This window comes from Mustela erminea, chromosome 1 (genome assembly GCF_009829155.1).
Source record: "Mustela erminea isolate mMusErm1 chromosome 1, mMusErm1.Pri, whole genome shotgun sequence".
NCBI classification, from domain to species: Eukaryota; Metazoa; Chordata; class Mammalia; order Carnivora; family Mustelidae; genus Mustela; species Mustela erminea.
In genome coordinates, this window is record NC_045614.1 from 101437946 (window position 1) to 101457530 (window position 19585).

A 19585-nucleotide genomic window follows, 5' to 3' on the forward strand; every position below is an offset into this window, starting at 1 on the left:
GTGGTTAAAGTCTGGTTGTCGGCGTTAGACTTCTGGTTCTACCGTGGATGTGCTTGGTGACCTTTGACAAGAGACATAATTCGTCTGTGCCTTGGCTTCTTCATCTGTAACAGCACCTGGCTCCCTGGGCTATGACAGAGAACACACCAGGGAGAGCTTCCAAGAGTATCGGGTAGGTAGTGAGTGCCGCATCTGTGACAGCTGTTCAGGGGATCTAGGTCTGTCAAGTTTGAATGAACACATTTAGAGATGACCTTGGCAGGTACTTCACAGTCTCCCAACCCTTCTCTGGGCAGCTGAGGTGGCCACAGACGTGAAAACTCTTCTGGAAGCTCAGAGCATTCCAGTGAAAAGACTGAGGTGGGTTGAGGGGTTGCTGGGGCCTTGCTCTGGCTTTCTTCTGTGACGCTCTCCTAGCAAGTGCAGAGAGAGGCTGGGGAGGCCCAGGGTGAGAGCCGGGCCCACCTCCAGCATGATTAGTCCCTGATGGCACTGGCCCAGGGTTCTAAAAGGGCAGTATCCCACTGCCCCATTTAGCTCTGGATGTCTCTATGAACTATTCTTCAGAAAAGGGTTTGCCAACCACGCAGCACACCAGGCAAGGTCTGCTTTCGCTGTGGACATACAAGCGCTTTCCATGATCCCATTTAGTCACCTGGGGACAACAATGGGTCAAATGTTAAAATATCTATTGAGGTGCAAGGATAAGTCCTTTCAGAAGCCCTGAGTGGTTGAGGGCTACCCTGGTTGAATTTTGTTTTCCATATAGCTCCCTATTCAGCACAGGTGTAAACCCCGAGGGGAGAGAAATTCAGAGTAAAGTGGACAGGGATCAGCAGGGATCTATCACAGGCAGGGGAAGCCATGCAGGAACCTGCTCTGGGGCTTAATGGAGAAGTGAAATGGCCCTGGAGAAATGGCAAGAAGGTTCGGTGCAGGCTTCGTAGTCTGGGCAGGACGGGGAGTGAGGAGAAGAGGCTGTGCTCCCAGACGCTCAGGGGTAGCCTCTGAGGTGGAGGGGCCCCCGGAGGCTGGCACCTTTCACCTCACTCATCCCTCTCCCCAGACGGTCGGAGGCTGTTGCTCTCGCCCCACTCACATGCCACGGCAACCGAGTCACACCAACCGGCCTCACCCTGGAGCTGGGATGTCCCAGTTCCCCGGTTATCTTTTGAGCTGGAGGTACCATCTTTCCCTCCACACTCAGCCCCCTGGGTCAGGCCCTTGCTTTCCCTTGTACTATGAATGACTATTCAGTTATCAAGAGATTTTCATTGCTTTGACTGCCCCCCCCCCAAGTTGACAACTTCCACTTCTATAGTGTCTTAATGTTCCAAAACATCTGTTGGTAAACCAACATCAGGGATGCTGGCCCAGCCCAGGAGTAGGATTTCCTAATTAGCGGCTGCTACAGAGTCCACTCCTCACCACCCACCCCGTGATTTGGGGGTTTTCAACTTGCATTGTTTCTGAGTGGTGGAGTGGGTGTGTACAGGGCGTATGCTGTGTCATCTGAAGAGGCGATTTCCTCCCAGAGGGCCCAGCCCGCCCCCACATGGCACCACCCCCGGCTCCGGCAGACTCCGTGTCACAAGAGTGAGAGCAGCCTGCCTTTATTTTCATTTCCTCCCATTTGGATTCAGATTTCACAAAGGTCTGTTCAGCGCTTACCACGTGCTGAGTGTTCTCACAGGCATTTATCTCATTTAATGAGAACGACAGCTGGTCAAGTGGGTATCCTGGCACCCGGGGACATTGGGAGGCAGAGAGGTTAAGTGGGGGTTCAAGGTCACGCGCTCAAGGGCGGATGACACAATCTGAACCCAGGTCTCATTCCGACATATCCCAGCTTATTCCGTGACATGGGGCTTTAAGGCGCTGGTCAGGACAGTGTCCCTTGGTCTTCAAACTCCTTTGATAAGCCTATCTGTACTGCCCTGCTCCTCACTGAGAGTGACACAGTGTGCGACACATGGGCTGTGGAATCCGCCGGACTTGGTTTGAGGACAGCTGCACTTACTAGCAGGAAGACTGAGCAAGAAGACTTCTAACATCAGCTCCTCAGAGATAATTTTCATGGGTCATGAAAAGAATGATAATAAAGAAGAGTGGAGGCAGAATGGAGAATGAGTTTGAGGGACAAGAAAAGCCTATGTTCAAAATAGGAGGTTAGAAACGACATAACTTCCAAGTGGGAATGCCTGACAGGTGGTTGGTTAAATTTGGGACTGTCAATTAGAAGGAAGGATAAGAGGTAAGAAGGGAAAAGTGAGGGTCAAGGACTGAACGAAGAGGAACTTTGGATCAGAGGGAGAAGAAGAGTCAGTGAAGGAAACAGAGAAGACCAGGGAAGGCTAAGATGAATTAGAAGTAGGAGTCCGGGAGGGGATGAGTACCCAGGACAGAGCAGAGAGGCTCGGCCAGGCCTGAAGAAAGGCTGAAAAGCCAGGGATTCTACAAAGCCCTCAGGACTATTCTGAGAGTCACCTGGCAGACAGAAGATGAAGCTCAGATTGCTTAGGGGTTAAAGCTCATGAGGGAAGGTTCTGGAACAGTAAGACACCGACTGTCCAGCTGCAAATTTCCTGTTTCTGAATTCCCCTTGGACCTTTCCTGGGATCCCTCAACTTGGAGAACACCCAGGAGAGCTGGGTCTCTCTTAGCCACACGGCTGTAGGTGATAGCATGGGTTCTTACACCAATGATAGTGAATTTCTTCATAACTTGAAAAGATTTTCTTCAGATTCAATTGCTCACACAGGAATTGAATTACAATTAAAAAGCTCCCTTTTTAATTCCCCTTTTGGCATGGCAGATGTCTATAAACCACAGGAGGAGGAGGATACTGTCCACAGGAACTTTATAGAAGGGAATTTTGCCCCTACTCTCAGAGCTCTAATGAAGAAATCCCACAGGTTTACAATCTACAAAGTACTTTTTTTACAGGATAATTTCAGAGGGGCTAAATTATCCTGTTACATCCTGACTTTCTGAGTGGCATAAGATAGGAATTCTTGCCTCATTTTAGGAAAAGAAGGCTAAGACCCAGCACTGAGGTCACCTGCCTGGAGTAACCCAGAACTAAGCGGCAGAGTGGAGACCAGGGACCCACGCCTTCTTTCTGGGGTCTTTGCTAGTTAACCACACCCAAATGAAACCAACGGGGACAGAGAGAAGCTCATCCAGCTCTTCCCAAACTAATTTGTGGCATGCAGCCTGCTTCGCTAGCTAGCATCCACAGTGTTTTGCATCATTCATTCTACCCGAAGTTGGGAAATTGCCAGGGTTAACCTTGGTGCCCCCATTCTTCTCCGAAAGTGACCCCTGCCCTTAGGAATCACAGCAACCAAGTAGTCTGACCTCAGATGACAAACAGGACCCAAGAGGGACAGGAACAGTTCCAAGTCCACAGTACAGCCAGTGAGTGACATTTATAAATTTAAAAAAAAAATGTTTACTTTCATACTCATGAGGACGGCTATTACCAAGGGAGGAAAAAAAAAGAAAAAGAAAAAGAAAAAGGGAAGTAAATGTTGGTGAGAACTTAGAGAAATTGGAACCTTCATGCACTGCTGGTGGGAACAGAAAATGATACAGCCACTGCAGAACATGGTTTGGCCATTCCTTCAAAACTTGAACATAGGACTACCATATGATCTAGCAATTCCACTGCTAGGTACACACACGAAAGAATTGAAAGCAAGGAACCAAACAGATGTTTGGACACCCACTTTCACTGCGGCATTACTACAATAGCCAAGAGGTGGAAACAATGTAAGTGTCCATTGATGGAGGGATGGATAAGCCAAATGGGCTCTCTACATACAATGGGGTATCACTCGGCCTTAAAAAGGGGGGAAGTTCTGACACCTGCTACATGAATGAAATTCGAAGACATCATGCTAGGTGAGATAAGCCAGTCACAAGAACAAGTATTATGTGATTCCACTTACATGAGGTACGGGTAAGAGGGAAGGTCATAAAGACAGGAAGCAGAACAGAGATTTGCACACGGACTGAGGAGAGGGAAGAATGGGGAGTCCTGACCTAATAAGTTCCTATCTGGGCTGATGAGACAGAAATGGGTGGTGGTGATGGGAGTACAATATTATGAATGTACTCAGTGCCAAGAACTTGTACACTTGAAAACAGTGAAAATGGCGACTTCTATGTTATGTATATTTTACCACAATGAGAAAAAACATATTTATTGAGCATCAACCACACATAAGACACTGTGGACTTTACCTCAAGGGTCCTATTGCTTTCAAGAGAGCTGAATGATGCCAATGTCGATGGCCCTGGGGGGTGAGAAGCCATGCAGCTGGGCGGAGAATGTGCCGGGGGAGTTTAGAAGGTGCACAGCTGGGACCAGAATCCCATCCTCCCCTCCACGGCTGCACTCTCTCTCCAGATCACCGCCTTCACCCCAGGAATCCACCCAATGAAGGGGATTTCCTGCCGGATGGCCAGCAGGTGGGAGATGTGGGAGCAGGCAGGAACCTTGAGGGCATGGAGGGAAGGAGGCTCGATCTCACCGGAGGACAGCCGCCTCCTCGGCTCAGCTGCTCTGGGCTGTGTTTTGAAACACTGCTGCGGATGTAATGATTCTGGGTGGAGGACGTTTAGGAGCCAAATGAGTTTGTGTGAACAAAAGGCAGCCCTCCGATCGGGGACTGTCCAGGGCTCTCGGGGAGTTTCATTTCCTTCCTTGTTCTTGCCCTGAAAGGAGCAGCCCTAAGAAAAACTGTACACATTAAGAAGTGTTTAGACTTGAGACCCCATGATCTGATTTTTAAAAACAGATCCCCCTGGAACAGCCTCTGGTAATGAGAAGTATAAAATTCACCAGGCGTCTTATCCTCCCCTCCCTGTGACAGTCGGCTTTTGTCTAGCTGAGCATCCTCTAGGGAGCAAGGCAGGCTTGGGGGACTGAGCCGTGACCTGGGATGGGGCTGGCCTGGAGCCCCTGAGTTTGCGGGCAGGCTTCCAGAAACACAATCGCCTCTGAGGTGGCCTGGGGGTGCTAAGAAGGGAAGCAGGCCAACCTCGACAGGAGAGGATGTGACTGACCTCACGCTCCTTGCTTTAAAAAATAATTCTATAGGCTTTAAAAAAAAAAAAAAAAAAAAAAAAAAAAGGCCTTGAGAAAAAGCCCCAGGGTCAGATCAGAAGATTCCCATTCAATTAAGTAAGTAAAATAAGGCTCTCTGCCTCTGTCTGCGGGGTGGGGGGCGGCGCTACTTGTCTCTGGACGCGTCTATCTGGTGCCCCAGTGTTCTTTGCCCCACTCATCCTTTGAAAATAAACACCCAGCAGAGGGGCCGAAGAGGAGGCTCTTGGGCAGGGGCAGTTTTGAGAAGGGGGCCTGTGGTGCCTGGAAGTGAAGCTGGGGGGAGACAAGGAAGCAGGCCTGTCTCCCGTGTTGTCACCCTAACATGCGCTCACACCCAGAGAGGAAGCCCGGTGGCAGAGCTCCACCAAAGGAGGGCCGCCAGCTTGGCAAAACAATAAAAAGGCCAAAGGAAAAACATCCTGGTTCCGAGGAGGAAGAGGGAGGTGGGAGGGAGGCTGGCGGGAGGACGAAATGAGATGCAGCCCTGGACCTTCACACGCTGCGCGTGGCCCCCGACTTCGGCTAAGTCCTGCCGTGAATTTGCTCCGTAGCCCTGTGTGACGGGGCCCACGACTCTAAGGAAATTCAAGCAACATCACTTGTCTGGAAAGTTCACTGTGTTAGAAGATGTACACGGTGGGATGATGCCGCAGCACGGAGGGCCTGCTGAGAGGGGCAGGGGAAGGGAGCAGGACAGGGCTGCCACGGCCTGTCCCAGGGTGGGGTGCTCTCATGGCCAGCCCCGTGGGAGCCCTTGGGGCTGCATGAATAAAACCTATTTAAAGACCAAAATCTAAAGTTTACTAATAGGCGGGGTGCCTGGGTGGCTCAGTTGTTAAGTGTCTGCCTTTGGCTCAGGTGATGATCCCAGGGTCCTGGGATCGAGCCCTGCATCAGGCTTCCTGCTCAGTAGGAGCCTGCCTCTCCCTCTCCCACTCCTTCTGCTTTTGTTTCCTCTTTTGCCGTGTCTCTCTCTGTAAATAAATAAATAAAATCTTTAAAAAATGAAGTTTACTAAGAGGCTTATACAATTAAGACTGGGAAACTTGACACTCAATTCAAACATAACCCATCTTTTAAATCAGCTGTATGCCCCAGCTAGTTAAGAAAAAGAGAGAAAATCAAGAGAGAAGAAAGGAAGAGGGCAGGAAAGAGAAATAAAACAAAAAGGGAAGGGAGAAATCTACAGAGAAAAGAAAAGAGATTAAAGTTAGGGAGACTAATGACCAAAGCAGGGTCATGACAATGATGACGACAATGATGACCACAGCAGCCCGGATGAGGCACCATGCCGGGCATTTCACACAGACTGTCCCAGTCAATCCTCACCACAACCCTGGCAGGTGGGCGCCATTATTACCCCCCATTTTGTTGATAAGGAAACTGAGGTGTCGAGAGATCAAGTAGATGGCCCAAGATTCCATAGCAAATACTACACTGGGACCCCAGCCCAGGTCTGTCTGACTCCAAAGGTCAATCTAAAAAACCTAAAATACAACAAACAAACAAAAAACCTCCAAAACCCAGAAAAAAAAAAAAAAAAAAAGAATGAAGGATGAGAAAGGAAAGCGCACAACAAAGACAAAAAGACAAAGAGCTACAGGGAAATGGCAACCTAGTCTAAAAGGGCAAGCCAGGGAGACACAGGCAGGGCTCCTCAGGTGGGCTTCCGGGGCATCTCCCTGAGGACGCCTGGATTCAAACTGCCATTTCAGGACCCAAGTACCATATCTTGGGAGCCTACGGGGCCCACTGTCCAAAAGGAATTAAGTGTATGGACGGGATCAGAAGAAAAAAGCAAGGGAGGGAGGGAAGAGTCGGTAGATTCCGTGTGAGTAAGAAAAAGCCGTAAGATACAGATGGTCGAGGCTCTGAATGTGTGATGGAGAAACTAATGGGACCATAAACAAGCAAAGGGAGGGCAGGTTCTTGGGGAGGAAGGGGTGACATGTCTGCGTTTATAACGGTTATCTATTGTGTTGAGAGTGAACCACGATATACGTGCACATGCTTGGCAGGCGGCTGAAGGCAGGGACCTGGATATCTGAAGAGAAGAAAGGTAGTTGTGGGAATCACCCCCTCAGAGAAAACAGGTGAAGCCTTGCTGTGTCTTCCCTCCATGCCTCTGTTTTGTGGACCTCCCTACCTAAATGCCCTCCCTTTCTCTCGGGCTTCTAGCAAAATCTGACTCATTCCTCACAACCAGCTAGAGAACACCACTTCCAAGAAGCCTTCCCCAAAGAACTCCCTCCCTCTCAACTACTGTTTTAACTTGTTATACAACTATAATTTCTTTGGTCATATTTCTACATCCTTTAGGAGAGACTGGCTCCTGGGAGGTGCTCAATAAATACTCACTAAACTGAGTTGCAGGTGAAAGGTCAAGGGCAGGCCTGTGAAGAACATCCCACTTGGTAGGAGGGAGGGGAGATGAAAGAGCGAGTCACCCAGACCCGAAGCCACTGACAGGACAGAGATGGCAGACTGAAAAGAGGCCAGTAAGATTTTCTAGAATGTTCTCTCTCTCTCCCTCCTCTCCTACTTTCTACTCGTCTGCCCACATGTACCTGCTTGCTGAAGACCCTCCTCACCCGGAATAATAATAGTAAGGCCTGATGCATGCTTACAATGCCTCTCCATGTGGATGCCCTTTCATCTCACCCTGACAGCAGCACTGTGAGGTGGACGGAACTGGCAGTATAGTCTTCATTTTTGCAGATATGACAACAGTCTCAGAGATGGGATGCCTGGCCCGGCTCACAGTCAGTTCACTGTATTCTGACTCAAATTACTCGCTGTGTCTGCATTTAAAGTGCATTCACAGTCATAATTATATTTGCTCCTCCTCCTCCTTGAAAGCCTTGTCAAGGAAACAGGAGAGGTATTATTAGCCCCGATTCTAAACAGGGAAAGGAAGACCCAGGGACATGAGGCAGATGCCCCAGGCCTAGCTAGAAGGCAACGGGGTTAAGACCATCAGAGGTTGTGAGTTGCCACTGGCATTTCTCTGTCCTAACCCTGCCTGTGGCCATACACAGCAGCACGCCGTCACCGCCAGACATGGCCATATTCTACATAATTCCCAGTCAACCACAGGAATTCACCTGCCAATGAACATGGTCCTCTTGGAAGAGACCCCATTAAGACCATACTTACTCCAATAACACTCTTACTCCTCAAGCTGTTTCCTAAGATCCTCTCATCTTTAACAGAGCCTAAGGAACAATCTTGGGTTTCCTGAATAATGACACATTTCCATCCCCTGGTAATGGATGTGGGTTATTCTGGATACAGACAAAAATCCAAAGCCCAATCTAATGACTGATGCAGGAGACCGAGATACATGACCCCATTTTGGTTCCAGGATGAGGTTTAAGGGCAAAGAAAACACCTGTGAGCTGCTGATGACCCAGGCACTGGCTCCACAGGTCACTCCTGACTCCTTCAAATGCTTTTTGAGGGCTGCGTCAATAACCTCCAAAGATTCTGACCTGAAGGAGGTCTACCCTTTGGCCCCAGAGGTCCTACTTTGATTTTAAAGGCCTATTATTTTTAAGTCACCCCTCACATAGTGCTTTTATTGAATCCTAATTAAGCCAGTCTCTTCAGATGATTATGGGTGAGGGCTATATTGATGGCACTTAGTTTTCTGTCTTCAAGTCTTCAAATCTTGCTCTTTCCTCCCTGCACTGGAAGCCAAGGATGGAGAGAAACTTCTAGGAATACCAAGAAGTGAGGCTGGCAGGGCCCAGGGTCAGCGTAGGCGGATCAAGGAACAAATGTCCTTGGAAGGTGGACTTGAGCCCTTTACATTTGGAACTTGTCCCCCATCCAATGAACCTGGAGGTGAAGGGTGTATTGTCGTCAATACAAAGGTCAGGATAGACAGGCATTGGTTTCAGCAGCATCACCATGGCCCCAGAATTTACAGAGCTCCCCTGCCCCAGCAACAAGCAATCTGTTTCACAGGGATAGAGGACACTTACATTCTGTAAGTAGGGCCCACTAATAGCCCCTTTGACAGATAAGAAACCAAAGGCACAGAGAGGCTGAATAATCCACCAAGGTCCCCCAGCCTGCAAGTCTGAACTGAGGCTGCCTGCCTCCCAAACCTGGACCTCCCCAGGTCCATGACTGCAAAGCCACAGGGCTCTTATCCACACCCTGGCAAGAGATGATTCCAGAACATGTCTCACCGCATGGCACAACAAAAGTCCTGGTGGCTCAGAGGCTACAGGAATGACATTCATGCCCACCTTGAGCTGTTTCCATCTCCCTCTACCACTAAGGGAAGGAAAAATGGAGTGGTTTTCAGTACTAGCCTAACTCATGATAATCACTAGTAACAACCTTGTGCAAAGAACAATGTCCAACCATTCCAACCCAGTGTCTCTCTCCTGTATTCCCGCTATTCTGTCCTCCAAAGGGACTGCTTCAATGCACACGGACAAGGACAGCCCAGGGTCAGCCAGTGAGCTTGACCCTGGCCGCCTCCTCTTCTAGTCACCTGTCTTCCTCCTTGGTCTTCATCTCCCGACTTATTAAAGACATTGAGCAGAAATCTGTCACATGTGTCAAATCTGTCTCCGTGCTTCCAGTAGCCCAGTTCCTTCTCAGCAGAGACGCGGGGGCTGCTGTTATTCAGGGTCTCCAGTGAGATCCAAGTCACCCCTCGAGGCTCCCGCAACCGCAGGAATGGAGAACACAGAGCCTGCCTGCCACACCACCTGACCTGGTAGCCTTCCTCGAATATTCTTACGTGGTGGGAAAGCGAGGAGAATACCGTGAAGCTCAGGTATCCCAGAACCCAAGTATAGAGCAAAAAGAATGTGTCCATTTTTAACAGCGTGTGTGGAGTTAGAATGGGCTTTGCAGCTCCTTAGATCTACTGACAGGAGCCCTAGGTCTCGTGAGATTTGGTGCTGCTGCAGTATCACCTGGGTAGTGGGTCGCCACCAGCTGGACAGACGCTTCCTGGGACAAGGCTGAAGATGGGTATAACCCAGTCCTCCTCTCAAGGAGCCAGAGGTCCAGCAGGCTCACAGGTGTCCCTCACACAGGTTCCACAGCTCCCAGACCCTCAGCTAGGAAGCCAGGTGTTGAGTCTCCTCACATGTCAGGCCAGCATTATGGAAGTCAGAACGTATTCACAGGATAAACCTGATACCCTTAGAAATAAAGCTTTCAGCATGGGATGGACCACACTTTATTTCATAAGTAAGAAAATGGAAGGCCCAGAGCAGGAAGCAATAGGCCCAAAGTTACCCCGTGTCTAAGAGGCAGAGCCAAGCCTTGACCCTGAACCTTCTGGTGCCTCCGGCCCCTCCCATTGCTGGAGCAACACTTCCACAATGAGCTATAGCTCTGTCACTGTCATGGTTGTGAAATTGCTTCCCTGGTTTCCAGAACTTTTCCAGGAACAACTGTGTCTGTGAAATGCAGCCAGTCACATCACTCCATTGGAAGTGTCTGGATTTGTCAGATATCTCCCAATCTAAGGTGACCTCTAATCTTGTACCATGCCCTGAACAAAGAGACCAAAAGTTTCTGAGCACAAAGTAAAATTTACTCATTTTGGCTAGAAATTAACCAGGGTAGATGAGCCAAAAGAGTGAAAGCCTTTTTCCCTACTTAGTTTGGAAATAAGTCCATCATTTAATGAATGAAGAAAGCTTTTTTGAGAAAGAGAGAGAAAAGGAGGGGAGGGGAAAGGGGAGAGGGAGAAAGTGAATCCCGAGCAGTCTCCACGCCCAGCACAAAGTACAGGGTTCCATCTCAGGGCCCGGAGACCATGACCAGAGCTGAAATCAAGAGTCAGGGGCTTAACCAACTGAGCCACCCAGGCACCCCAAGGAAGCTTTATAAAGGTCCCTTCAAACCCAGACAGTCTAAGATTCTCTGAAGGTAAAGAGAATTCTCAAAATGTTCTTATAGACTGAAAACTGAAATCTAATTTTGCCCTGTATGTCACAATTTAAAGGATCAATTATTGCCAATGAAATGACTCTCATTTAGAAAGATACAAGGTCTCTGTGGCATTCTCTTGCCCCACCCCAAATCTTGCATTCCAGTTCTTTCTAAAATACTGTGTTTCCCTTCTGCCTGGCCACTTTGCCCACAGCATTTGGCTCGACTGCCTTCCTGCCCAGTCAGAGCCCCCCTAACACAACACGGCGGAGGGCTGCTGCCCACTCTGGAGGAACCCACCTCCAGCAGGGGTGTCCGCCATGTTCCTGCTGGTTGGATGCCCCACAGAGTCAGACACCCACCAAAACGTCTTCTCTTCAACTTGATTCAGACCACAGAATGAGGTGGAGCCCCAGAAACTTCCAGAAATGTGGTTAGTAGAGAGATGTTATGATTGGCCACACCCAACACACACGCACGTGCGCACACACACAAACACATACACATACACCATTATCTGAAAACATCTGGATAAAAAAGAAAGGCAGGAGAAATGTACTGTGTTTTAATCAAACTGCCTGGTAATACACAGGGTGTGGTGAGATCTACATAATCATACAATGCTGTTGAAATAATCTGGTACCGTTTGGTAGTAGGGTCAGGAATTTTAACAATTTCCACATTCAGGAATTAACACTAAGCAAATAATCAGAGACAAATATAAAAACTGATGCACAGATATGTTCATCACAGCATTATTTATGACAGTAAAAAATTGGAAACAGTTATATAGCCAATAAAGACATAGCTAAAAGTTATAATGGGACAGTATCCTTTCTAGATATCATACAGAAATATACATGTGTCATATATATGGGGAGGCTGTGGGGGTGTGTATCCTATTTTTTTTAAGTAAGCTCTACATCATGGGGCTCAAACTCACAACCCCAAGATCAAGACATGCTTTACGACTGAGCTGGCCAGGCACCCCTGAGTATCCTATTTTGAAATATATACTTTTATATTCCTTATAACTGAGAACTATAATAATTGCTAATGTTTTAATATGCTTCTAGTAGTTGGAATATAGGTGATATTTCATTTGCTGCCTTCATTTTTCTGTAACTTCCAAATCATATATGCTACACATATAAAACTTACATAATCAGAAAAAATAAGTGTTATGACTTTTAGTTTATTATTTTTTAATGTTACACTTTTCAAAAGGCAAAGATGATGATACAGCTTGAAAATACCTCAATGCTCGCACTTTGTCTTCAGCCTCAGTCAAAAATGTCACCTCACGGCCTCACTGTTGACTGACAGCAAGGCAGGCTTCCAGAGGAAACAAATGTCAGAGAGAAGGGGGCCCCTGACTGACAGGGAGAGGCATCCTCGCCTTCTGAGGGCTCCTGGGCCAACAAGGGAGCAGGAATGCAAGCAACAGACAAACACACTAGAGACATACATCTAAACCCCGAACTCCAGAGAGCCCCCCCCCCCCCGACCACAGCAACATCCCAGCCCAGGCACCCCAGACTGCCCCACAGTAACAACGCAGCCCCTCTGCCGTCTGTGCTGTCCCTCGGCTGGAGGAGACCGTGCAGTCTGCTGTCCTATTGCACTGAGAGGTAAAGTATGAGGAAGGTATTGCCCATTCGTGTTCAAAGATCCAAGAACATGAGGGCTGCTCAGTCAGAGAAATATTACTGCAAGCATGCGTTCTTCTTTCTACCTTTCCCTTTATCATAAATGGTTCCCTTTAGCATCCATTTACTCAACAAATACCATGAGTGCTTACCATGTGTCAGGCACTGAACTAGCCCTGCCTTCCCACCTTCATTTCCTGCCTTGTCTTCCCAGTCTCCTCTCCACATCACTCCTCTGCTAAAACCCCTCATGGGACCAAGCAGAAAATCTGACTGTCCTACCGTGGTTCTCAGGACCCTACGTGATTTAGCCATAGCGGCCTTCCTTCTTTCCAAACCCAAGACACGAAAGCTTATTCTGGCCTTCGCATTGGCTGTTCCCTCTGCCTAGAGGACGGTTGCACACACCGTGCACCCAGTCTGCAAGACAGAATGGGGTCTGGAATGTTATACGCAACTGCCTGGCGTGGTTAGAAGGGGATGCAGCCAAGAAGAGGCTGGAGAGTCAGCAGGGCAGGGGCTGCAGACCTGATATCCCAGCAGGGAGTCTGGATTTTTTATTTTATTTTATTTTATTTTATTCTAAGTACAATGCAAAGCCCTTGGAGGGTTTTCAGCCTGAGAGTGAGGTGACCTGAATTACATTTAAGAAGATTGCCCTGGGCCCTGTGAACAGGATCAGAGGGAGAGCATGCATGAAGGCAGGGAGAGCAAAACAGAGCCGTGGAGATTGTGAGGGCAGATTTGCGATCTGTAGAGAAGCAGAAGCAACTGGAATCTCCTCCCTGCTCCCCCAGAACAAAGATGCAGAGGGTGAGGGAAGGAGACACATGCTGAATGCTTGTCAGCTTCTGATTTAAGACCCTGTCGCCATCATCCCCTCGGCCAGGAAATCACCAGGCTCTCCGGCCATCCTCCTGTAAATGGTCCCTGCTTTGCTCCCTTCCATGTCCACTGCCCCCATTCTAGTCCATGCCTTCAGTGTTTTCCTCCCAACATGCTGATAAGCTGCCTGCTAGCATTCCCAGATTTCTGAATTAAGTCCCGGACTGTAGGAAGGACAGACCCACGTGTGGTTCATCTGCGAGCCCCAGCTCCAAGCACAAAGGAACACTGACCAAGCAAACAGTACTGCTCCTTCCTCAAGAGCTCTCAGAGGCTCCTCAGATGAAAACAAATGCTGCAAGCAGGCCTTTAAAGCCCTCCACAATCGGCCCGAATCCACCTTTCCAGTCTGGTCTTCACTCCACTGACTCTGGACCCTAACAGGTGCACTCTTCCCTGGACTTCCTGGCTACTGACCACTTCCAATTGAAAAGTCAAGCTTTTCAGGTGCACCTGCGTGGCTCAGTCGGTTAAGCACCTGACTCTTGATTTCAGCTCAGGTCACGATCTCAGGATTGTAGGATGGAGCCCCTAGCTGGGCTCCTACTCAGGGGGGAGTCTGCTGGAGATTTTCTCCTCCCCCCTCCCTTTACCCCTCATGACCCCTGCACATTCTCTCTCTCTCTCTCTCAAATAATTTTTTAAAAAGATTTTATTTATTTGACAGAGAGAAACACAGCCAGAGAGGAAACACAAGCAGGGAGAGTGGGAGAGGGAGAAGCTGGCTTCCCACTGAGCAGGGAGCCCGATGTAGGGCTTGAACCCAGGACTCTGGGATCATGACCTGAGCCGAATGCAGATGCTCAACAACTGAACCACCCAGGTGCCCCTCTCTCAAATAATTTTTTAAAAAGATTTCATTTATTTATTTGACAAAGAGAGAGAGTGCGCATAAGAGGTGGGGAGGGGTAGCGGGAAAAGGAGAAGTAGACTCCCTGCTGCACAGGGAGCCCAACATGGGGCTCGATCCCAGGACCCCGGGATGACAACCTGGGCCAAAGGCAGATGCTTAACCAACTGAGCCACCCAAGCATCCCTAAAATAAATAAAATTTTTAAGAAGGGAAGGGAAGGGAAGGGAAGAAAAAGGAAAGGAAGGGGAGGGAGTAGAAGCTGGTCTTGAGCTTTGTAGTATGCAGGATTTTGCTGATGCCAATATCCTACCCTCTCTGTGCTATCCATATCCCAGTCCACACTCTCCTCCTGCCCACGTTTCCGGCCCCCAGCAGCCTCTCCACCTTTCCAGTCACCTCTCTCCACACCATTCCTTCGGTCAGTGTGATCTTGCGACCTTTCTGGATCACTAACACACCATCATTTTACTGGTTCCAGCGTGGATGCTGGTGTCCCAACAAAACTCCTGTCTGTGGGGGGCTGCACATCACCTGGCAGAGCTCCCCATACATAGAAAGGACTCTATCAGTGCTTTCTGGTTTACACATTAGCCAGACTGACACAGCCTGACACACCGGCCCCACTACAACAAAAGAAGAGGGAAAAGCCATGATAGAAACATCTTTGTTCTGTCTGAGCAAGATGAAGAGGGAATGAGTCGGAGAGGGCACGCACAGCGGTTAGACAGAAAACGATTTCACCGCCTCTGAATCGGGGTACCATCCAACCTCTCCTAGTGAACGAGGTTGTGTAACAGCTGCCGCTTAACATCAGCCACATTCCCAGCACAGAGCCCAGTGAGAACATCATTAACTCATTTCGGCAGGGCCCATAATTAACAGCGTAACCTCTGCTATCAATACCATATGGACTGGCACACAGAGAGGGCACAATTCACCATATCTACATAAAATGACATTTCATACATATAGACAGACTTACGGTCTTGTCTTGAGCAATTTCCAAAAAAAAAATTTTTTTTGTTTGGATCTCTACTCTGTAGGACAACCTGTCCCCACCCACCACCACTTCCATAGCCTCCTCCTGCCTCTGTGCCCTGATCTCCAGGAAAGGGCAGGAGCAAGGGACCAAGGAAGAGAGGAAGCAGCATGCTGCACTCGTCCTGGAGATCCCATTGAGAAGACCAAGGCTGCATCGTTCTCAAACTGTGGTGAGAACAAATGAATCTGGTCAAACCCATCTGAATTTTGGTTACTCCGTGTACTGTGTGATCCAAGCTCACCAGGCTTCCACTCCGACCACTGTGAAGGAGCAGGGCTCTCCCTTACAGGACTTTTTTTGAGGCTTAAATGGGAAAGTGCCAACCAGACCCCATGGGTGCTCAAAGCTGCAAGTCCAAGGACAACCCCAAACTGGTCTCCTTCCCTGAAGTGGGGTGGGCAGAGCGAAGCCACGGAAGAAGGCAGTAAGCGGCTAACAACCACAACTGCCATCTGTTCTCTGCTCGCTTTGTGAGAATCTCTGAGACGGCAGCAAGTCAGCTCCAAGAACGCAGCTCCCAGCCGGCTCAGCAGGGCTGCTGAAGTCACAGGGGACCGCACAGGCTCCTTCCCCAGCCCCTCAAGCCTAGGTATGAAGTCACTGCCCAGCTGGGCACCAGACCTCTTTTGTTCTTCCTCTACCCACATGGTTCAGGTCTTGGGCAGAAAATACCAGTTCAGCATTTGCACGCCCATCGAGGGAAGCAGTAAAAGGGCTCTTGCAAGGTTAAAAGGATGTGGCTTTTAAACACACCAAACACACCACACACACACACACACACACACACACACACACACGCCACAGAAAATCCCTTTCCCCACACGCTTCCTTCTATTTGGAGCAGCGTGCATCAGTGCAAGTGGGCTTCTAAGGAATCCCCACCACGACCCCCCCCCCCCCCCCCCCCCCGCCTCAGCACATGCTCTTCCCTCCGGGGCCCCCTCCCGTCCAGCCTAGGCCGCTGCCCCATGTCATGCTTCTCCCTGCAGCTCCGGGCTAGTTGGCCTGAAAAGTTAGAGCACTTCAGGGGACAGCTATGTAAGGAGGGGCCGGGCTCACAGCGCTTCCTTTGCTCCAGGGAGCTGCATTTTTCTAAGATTATTATTCCTTGGGCTGGCTGCTCAGCTACTCAGCGTCATTTCCCCTTTGGGTGGGAAAGTTCTTTCCTTTTGCATTGATTCTCATTAAGACTTAAGCCTTTTTCATCCCCTTTCATCTGCAGATCTCACAATTAAAGCATGGTCCACGGAGCACACAAAAATCAAGGCACATACACTTAAGCACTCAGAGCTGCGGCTCAGGAAGTCCTAAGTTGTTCAAACACACACACCCCAAGAAAAAGAAAATCTCTAGGACTTAGCATCTTCTCCATCTCCACCGGCTCAAACACCAGCCACGAATTTCATCTGAATAGTCAGCAGGGTGATAGGTGGGTACACAAGTAGGGGATTTGCCGACGAAGGCAGGCAAACACCCCACAGATGGAACACAAGTACGCTTACTCAGCAGCGAGAGTCCTGCCCTCTGCCAAGATGAAAAGGGCTAGAAATGGCCCCCAAGGAAGAAAAGGACATCTCTGGCCCCTGCTGTTGACACCCAATATCCAGAAGCCTCAGCCATGAGTGCCAGGCACTGACCCCTGGTATTCCCACAGCAGAAGGGGCTACAGGCAGTTTCCCCAACAATCAAATGAAGCACATTATTTCTAAGACTTGGGGCTCATTACCAGCAGGAGCGAGCACCTCCCCCAAATACAAAGTCATTACTACAGACTCACAGAAATCACTTACTGCTGGCTCTCTTGTTCATTGCCGTTTCCCTCTAAGTGACGTTGTTTGAACCACCACTAGAAACCAAGCACAGGTCATGTTGGATCCTCAGCCACGGTTAGAAGCTTCTAGCAGTTTTCAACAGGTAATCAATTTCCTCTCTTAACCTCGCCTTTCTAACATCCCACCTGAGATCCGGTCTTAGGTCTCTTGAAGAGCAGGCATGACTTGGGTGGGCTTTGCAGGGGGTGCCAGGAGAGACCCACTTAGGTAGGGGAAGTTTTGGACTACTCTGGCTCCTGCTACCTGCTCTGGGGACTCCCAGGTGCATTCCTCCCAGGTGCATTCCTCCAAAGCCTCATGCACCCCAGGCCTCCATGGCTCTCAGCTTCCAAAATGTATCAAACTGGAAATGTTGCAAGGCCAAGACTAGCAGTGTTACTGCCACACCTAGAAAGAAGTGTGGGTCCCTTAGGGCAGGGGGATGTCCCTAACTAGCAAAAGAGATCAGCCCCAATTCTTACCTGCTGCATCCTCCTAAGCCAGTTCCCTCCACTATCCCTCTGCCTGTAAGGCCCAGCTTTCTGCGATGTGTAGGGATACCCAGCTGTGAAACGGAAGCAGACTCGAGTGCAAACCTTATCCAGCCAGTGTCCCCACAAATCAGCATCCTCCACCCATCCCTAATAAGATGGGACTCCGCAGCTAAGAATGCCTGACCACTAACCAGAGAAACCTGCCCCCAGCTCTTGGGTGTCTCCTCTGGAAGGGCCTCGATCCCCTGTACTCCGTCTCCACTTAGAAAACTCACAACATACTACACAGTGTTCCTTAGTTACTTTTCTAGTGTAGGAAAGCCTGGGAATGTTCTCTTTCATGTTGATTCCTTCCCATGGAACTTAAAACAATGTACGTTGTACAATGTACGTTGTAAGTCATCTGGAGTCAGAGTCACCGTGGGTATGTCTCTGATCAGTCTTCTAAAGCTTCTTTCTCCCCTCCCTTTCCTTACTGTTCTGAGTTTCTCAGTCTTGGGCCAGTGACTTAGAAATTCACAAGGACAAGGCATTCTGCAATGACGGGAATACTACTGAATACGGAGCTGAGTTTTTACTGGGGGTCTGACCTTTTTTTTTTTTTTTTTTTTACTTTTTTCTTATTTAAGAAGGGGAAGCATCCCTAGGTTCAATGAAGCCAGCTAATTCCTATACCAGATAGTGTGTGTGATATGATAAACTTAAATGAAGTGCCAATTAGGAAAAGGAAATCTTCTAAAACTTCACCTAAAATTCAAATCAATATCGGTGTTGCCAGCAACCTTGCTTTTCTAGAATGACCCTGAGAGAGAGGGTATGCCTTGTGTCACTCACAGGAAGGCAATGGCTAACACCACATTGCTGACTGTTCAAAGCACTTGTCCTTTATTTTTACTTTCATTTTGTCATGCCATCACTAGGAGGCTAGGGGGAACAGGAATCATCACTTCCATTTCACAGATGGAGAAACTGAGATCAAAAGCGGTGACATTCCCAAGGTCACAATGGTATTGTGTTTGGAATTCCACTGGGTCCTAACCATTTCTTCCAGATCTAAAGAAGAAAATGCATAAAAAGGTCCAGAGGAGAGGGGGCAGGTCCCTTTCTGAGCAGGATAGGCAAAGGCTATGAATGGAGCAGAGGCCCACTGGGAAAGCAAAGAGGTGGGGGGGAGGAAAGGCTCAGGGACAGTCCAGTGTCACTGTTTGCCCTGCAGGGGTTTGCCCTTGCAACCCCCCACCTCCACACCATCGCCCCGTCCCTCCTCTGCTTTTAGAGTGAACCAGTAGAGCGTTGTCTTTCCAACTACGTCCTTTGTCCTTTCCAATATCCTCAAGGCTAGAACTCTTAAAAATCAGGTATTTATATTTAAAAGTTAGGCTCTGTACCTGGAGAGGCCATTTCTGTGTAGCTACAGGAAAAGAATGGAATTGGGGAATTGACGGCGAAGATGTTATCACCTCCGAGGTGGGAGAAGCACTTTTGGAAGGTCTGCGGTGGGGGGGGGGGGGGGGGGGGGGGGGGGGGGGGGGGGGGGGGGGGGGGCGGGGGGGTTCGGTTCTTTTCAAAGGGAGGTGTTGTGGGGGAGAGGTCTGGGGTGCACCACGGAAGACAAGTTTTCTTCCAAGGGGTGGGGGAGAACAGGGCGGTCACACCCCCAGACTCGCCACTGGCCAAAGCGTCTAGGAAAGCCACTCTCCCGCTCGCCGCCCTCCCAGGCTGCCCACCCCTGGGCCACCCCCACCCCCCAACCAGGGACCCGGGTCAGCGGGGGGGCCCCGGCCGAGACCGAGCTCGCGGGAGGGCCTAGGGCGGGGGATGCGGCCCA

At 49.3% G+C, this 19585-nt stretch overlaps 1 protein-coding gene across 3 annotated transcripts in view; it reads right to left on the bottom strand.

The window, feature by feature from the left end:
* HEG1 (heart development protein with EGF like domains 1) overlaps window positions 1–19585 on the bottom strand; it is an 87207-nt gene that overhangs the window by 67059 nt on the left and 563 nt on the right. Inside the window, exon 1 of one of the 3 annotated variants that reach the window (XM_032335757.1) lies at window positions 17243–19257. The exons of the other annotated variants lie outside the window; for them this stretch is intronic. Within the exon in view, the coding sequence (XP_032191648.1) occupies window positions 17243–17261 (19 nt within the window). The 5' untranslated portion in view covers window positions 17262–19257. Of the gene's footprint in view, window positions 1–17242; window positions 19258–19585 lie in introns of those variants that run through there. 3 annotated transcript variants of the gene reach the window in all.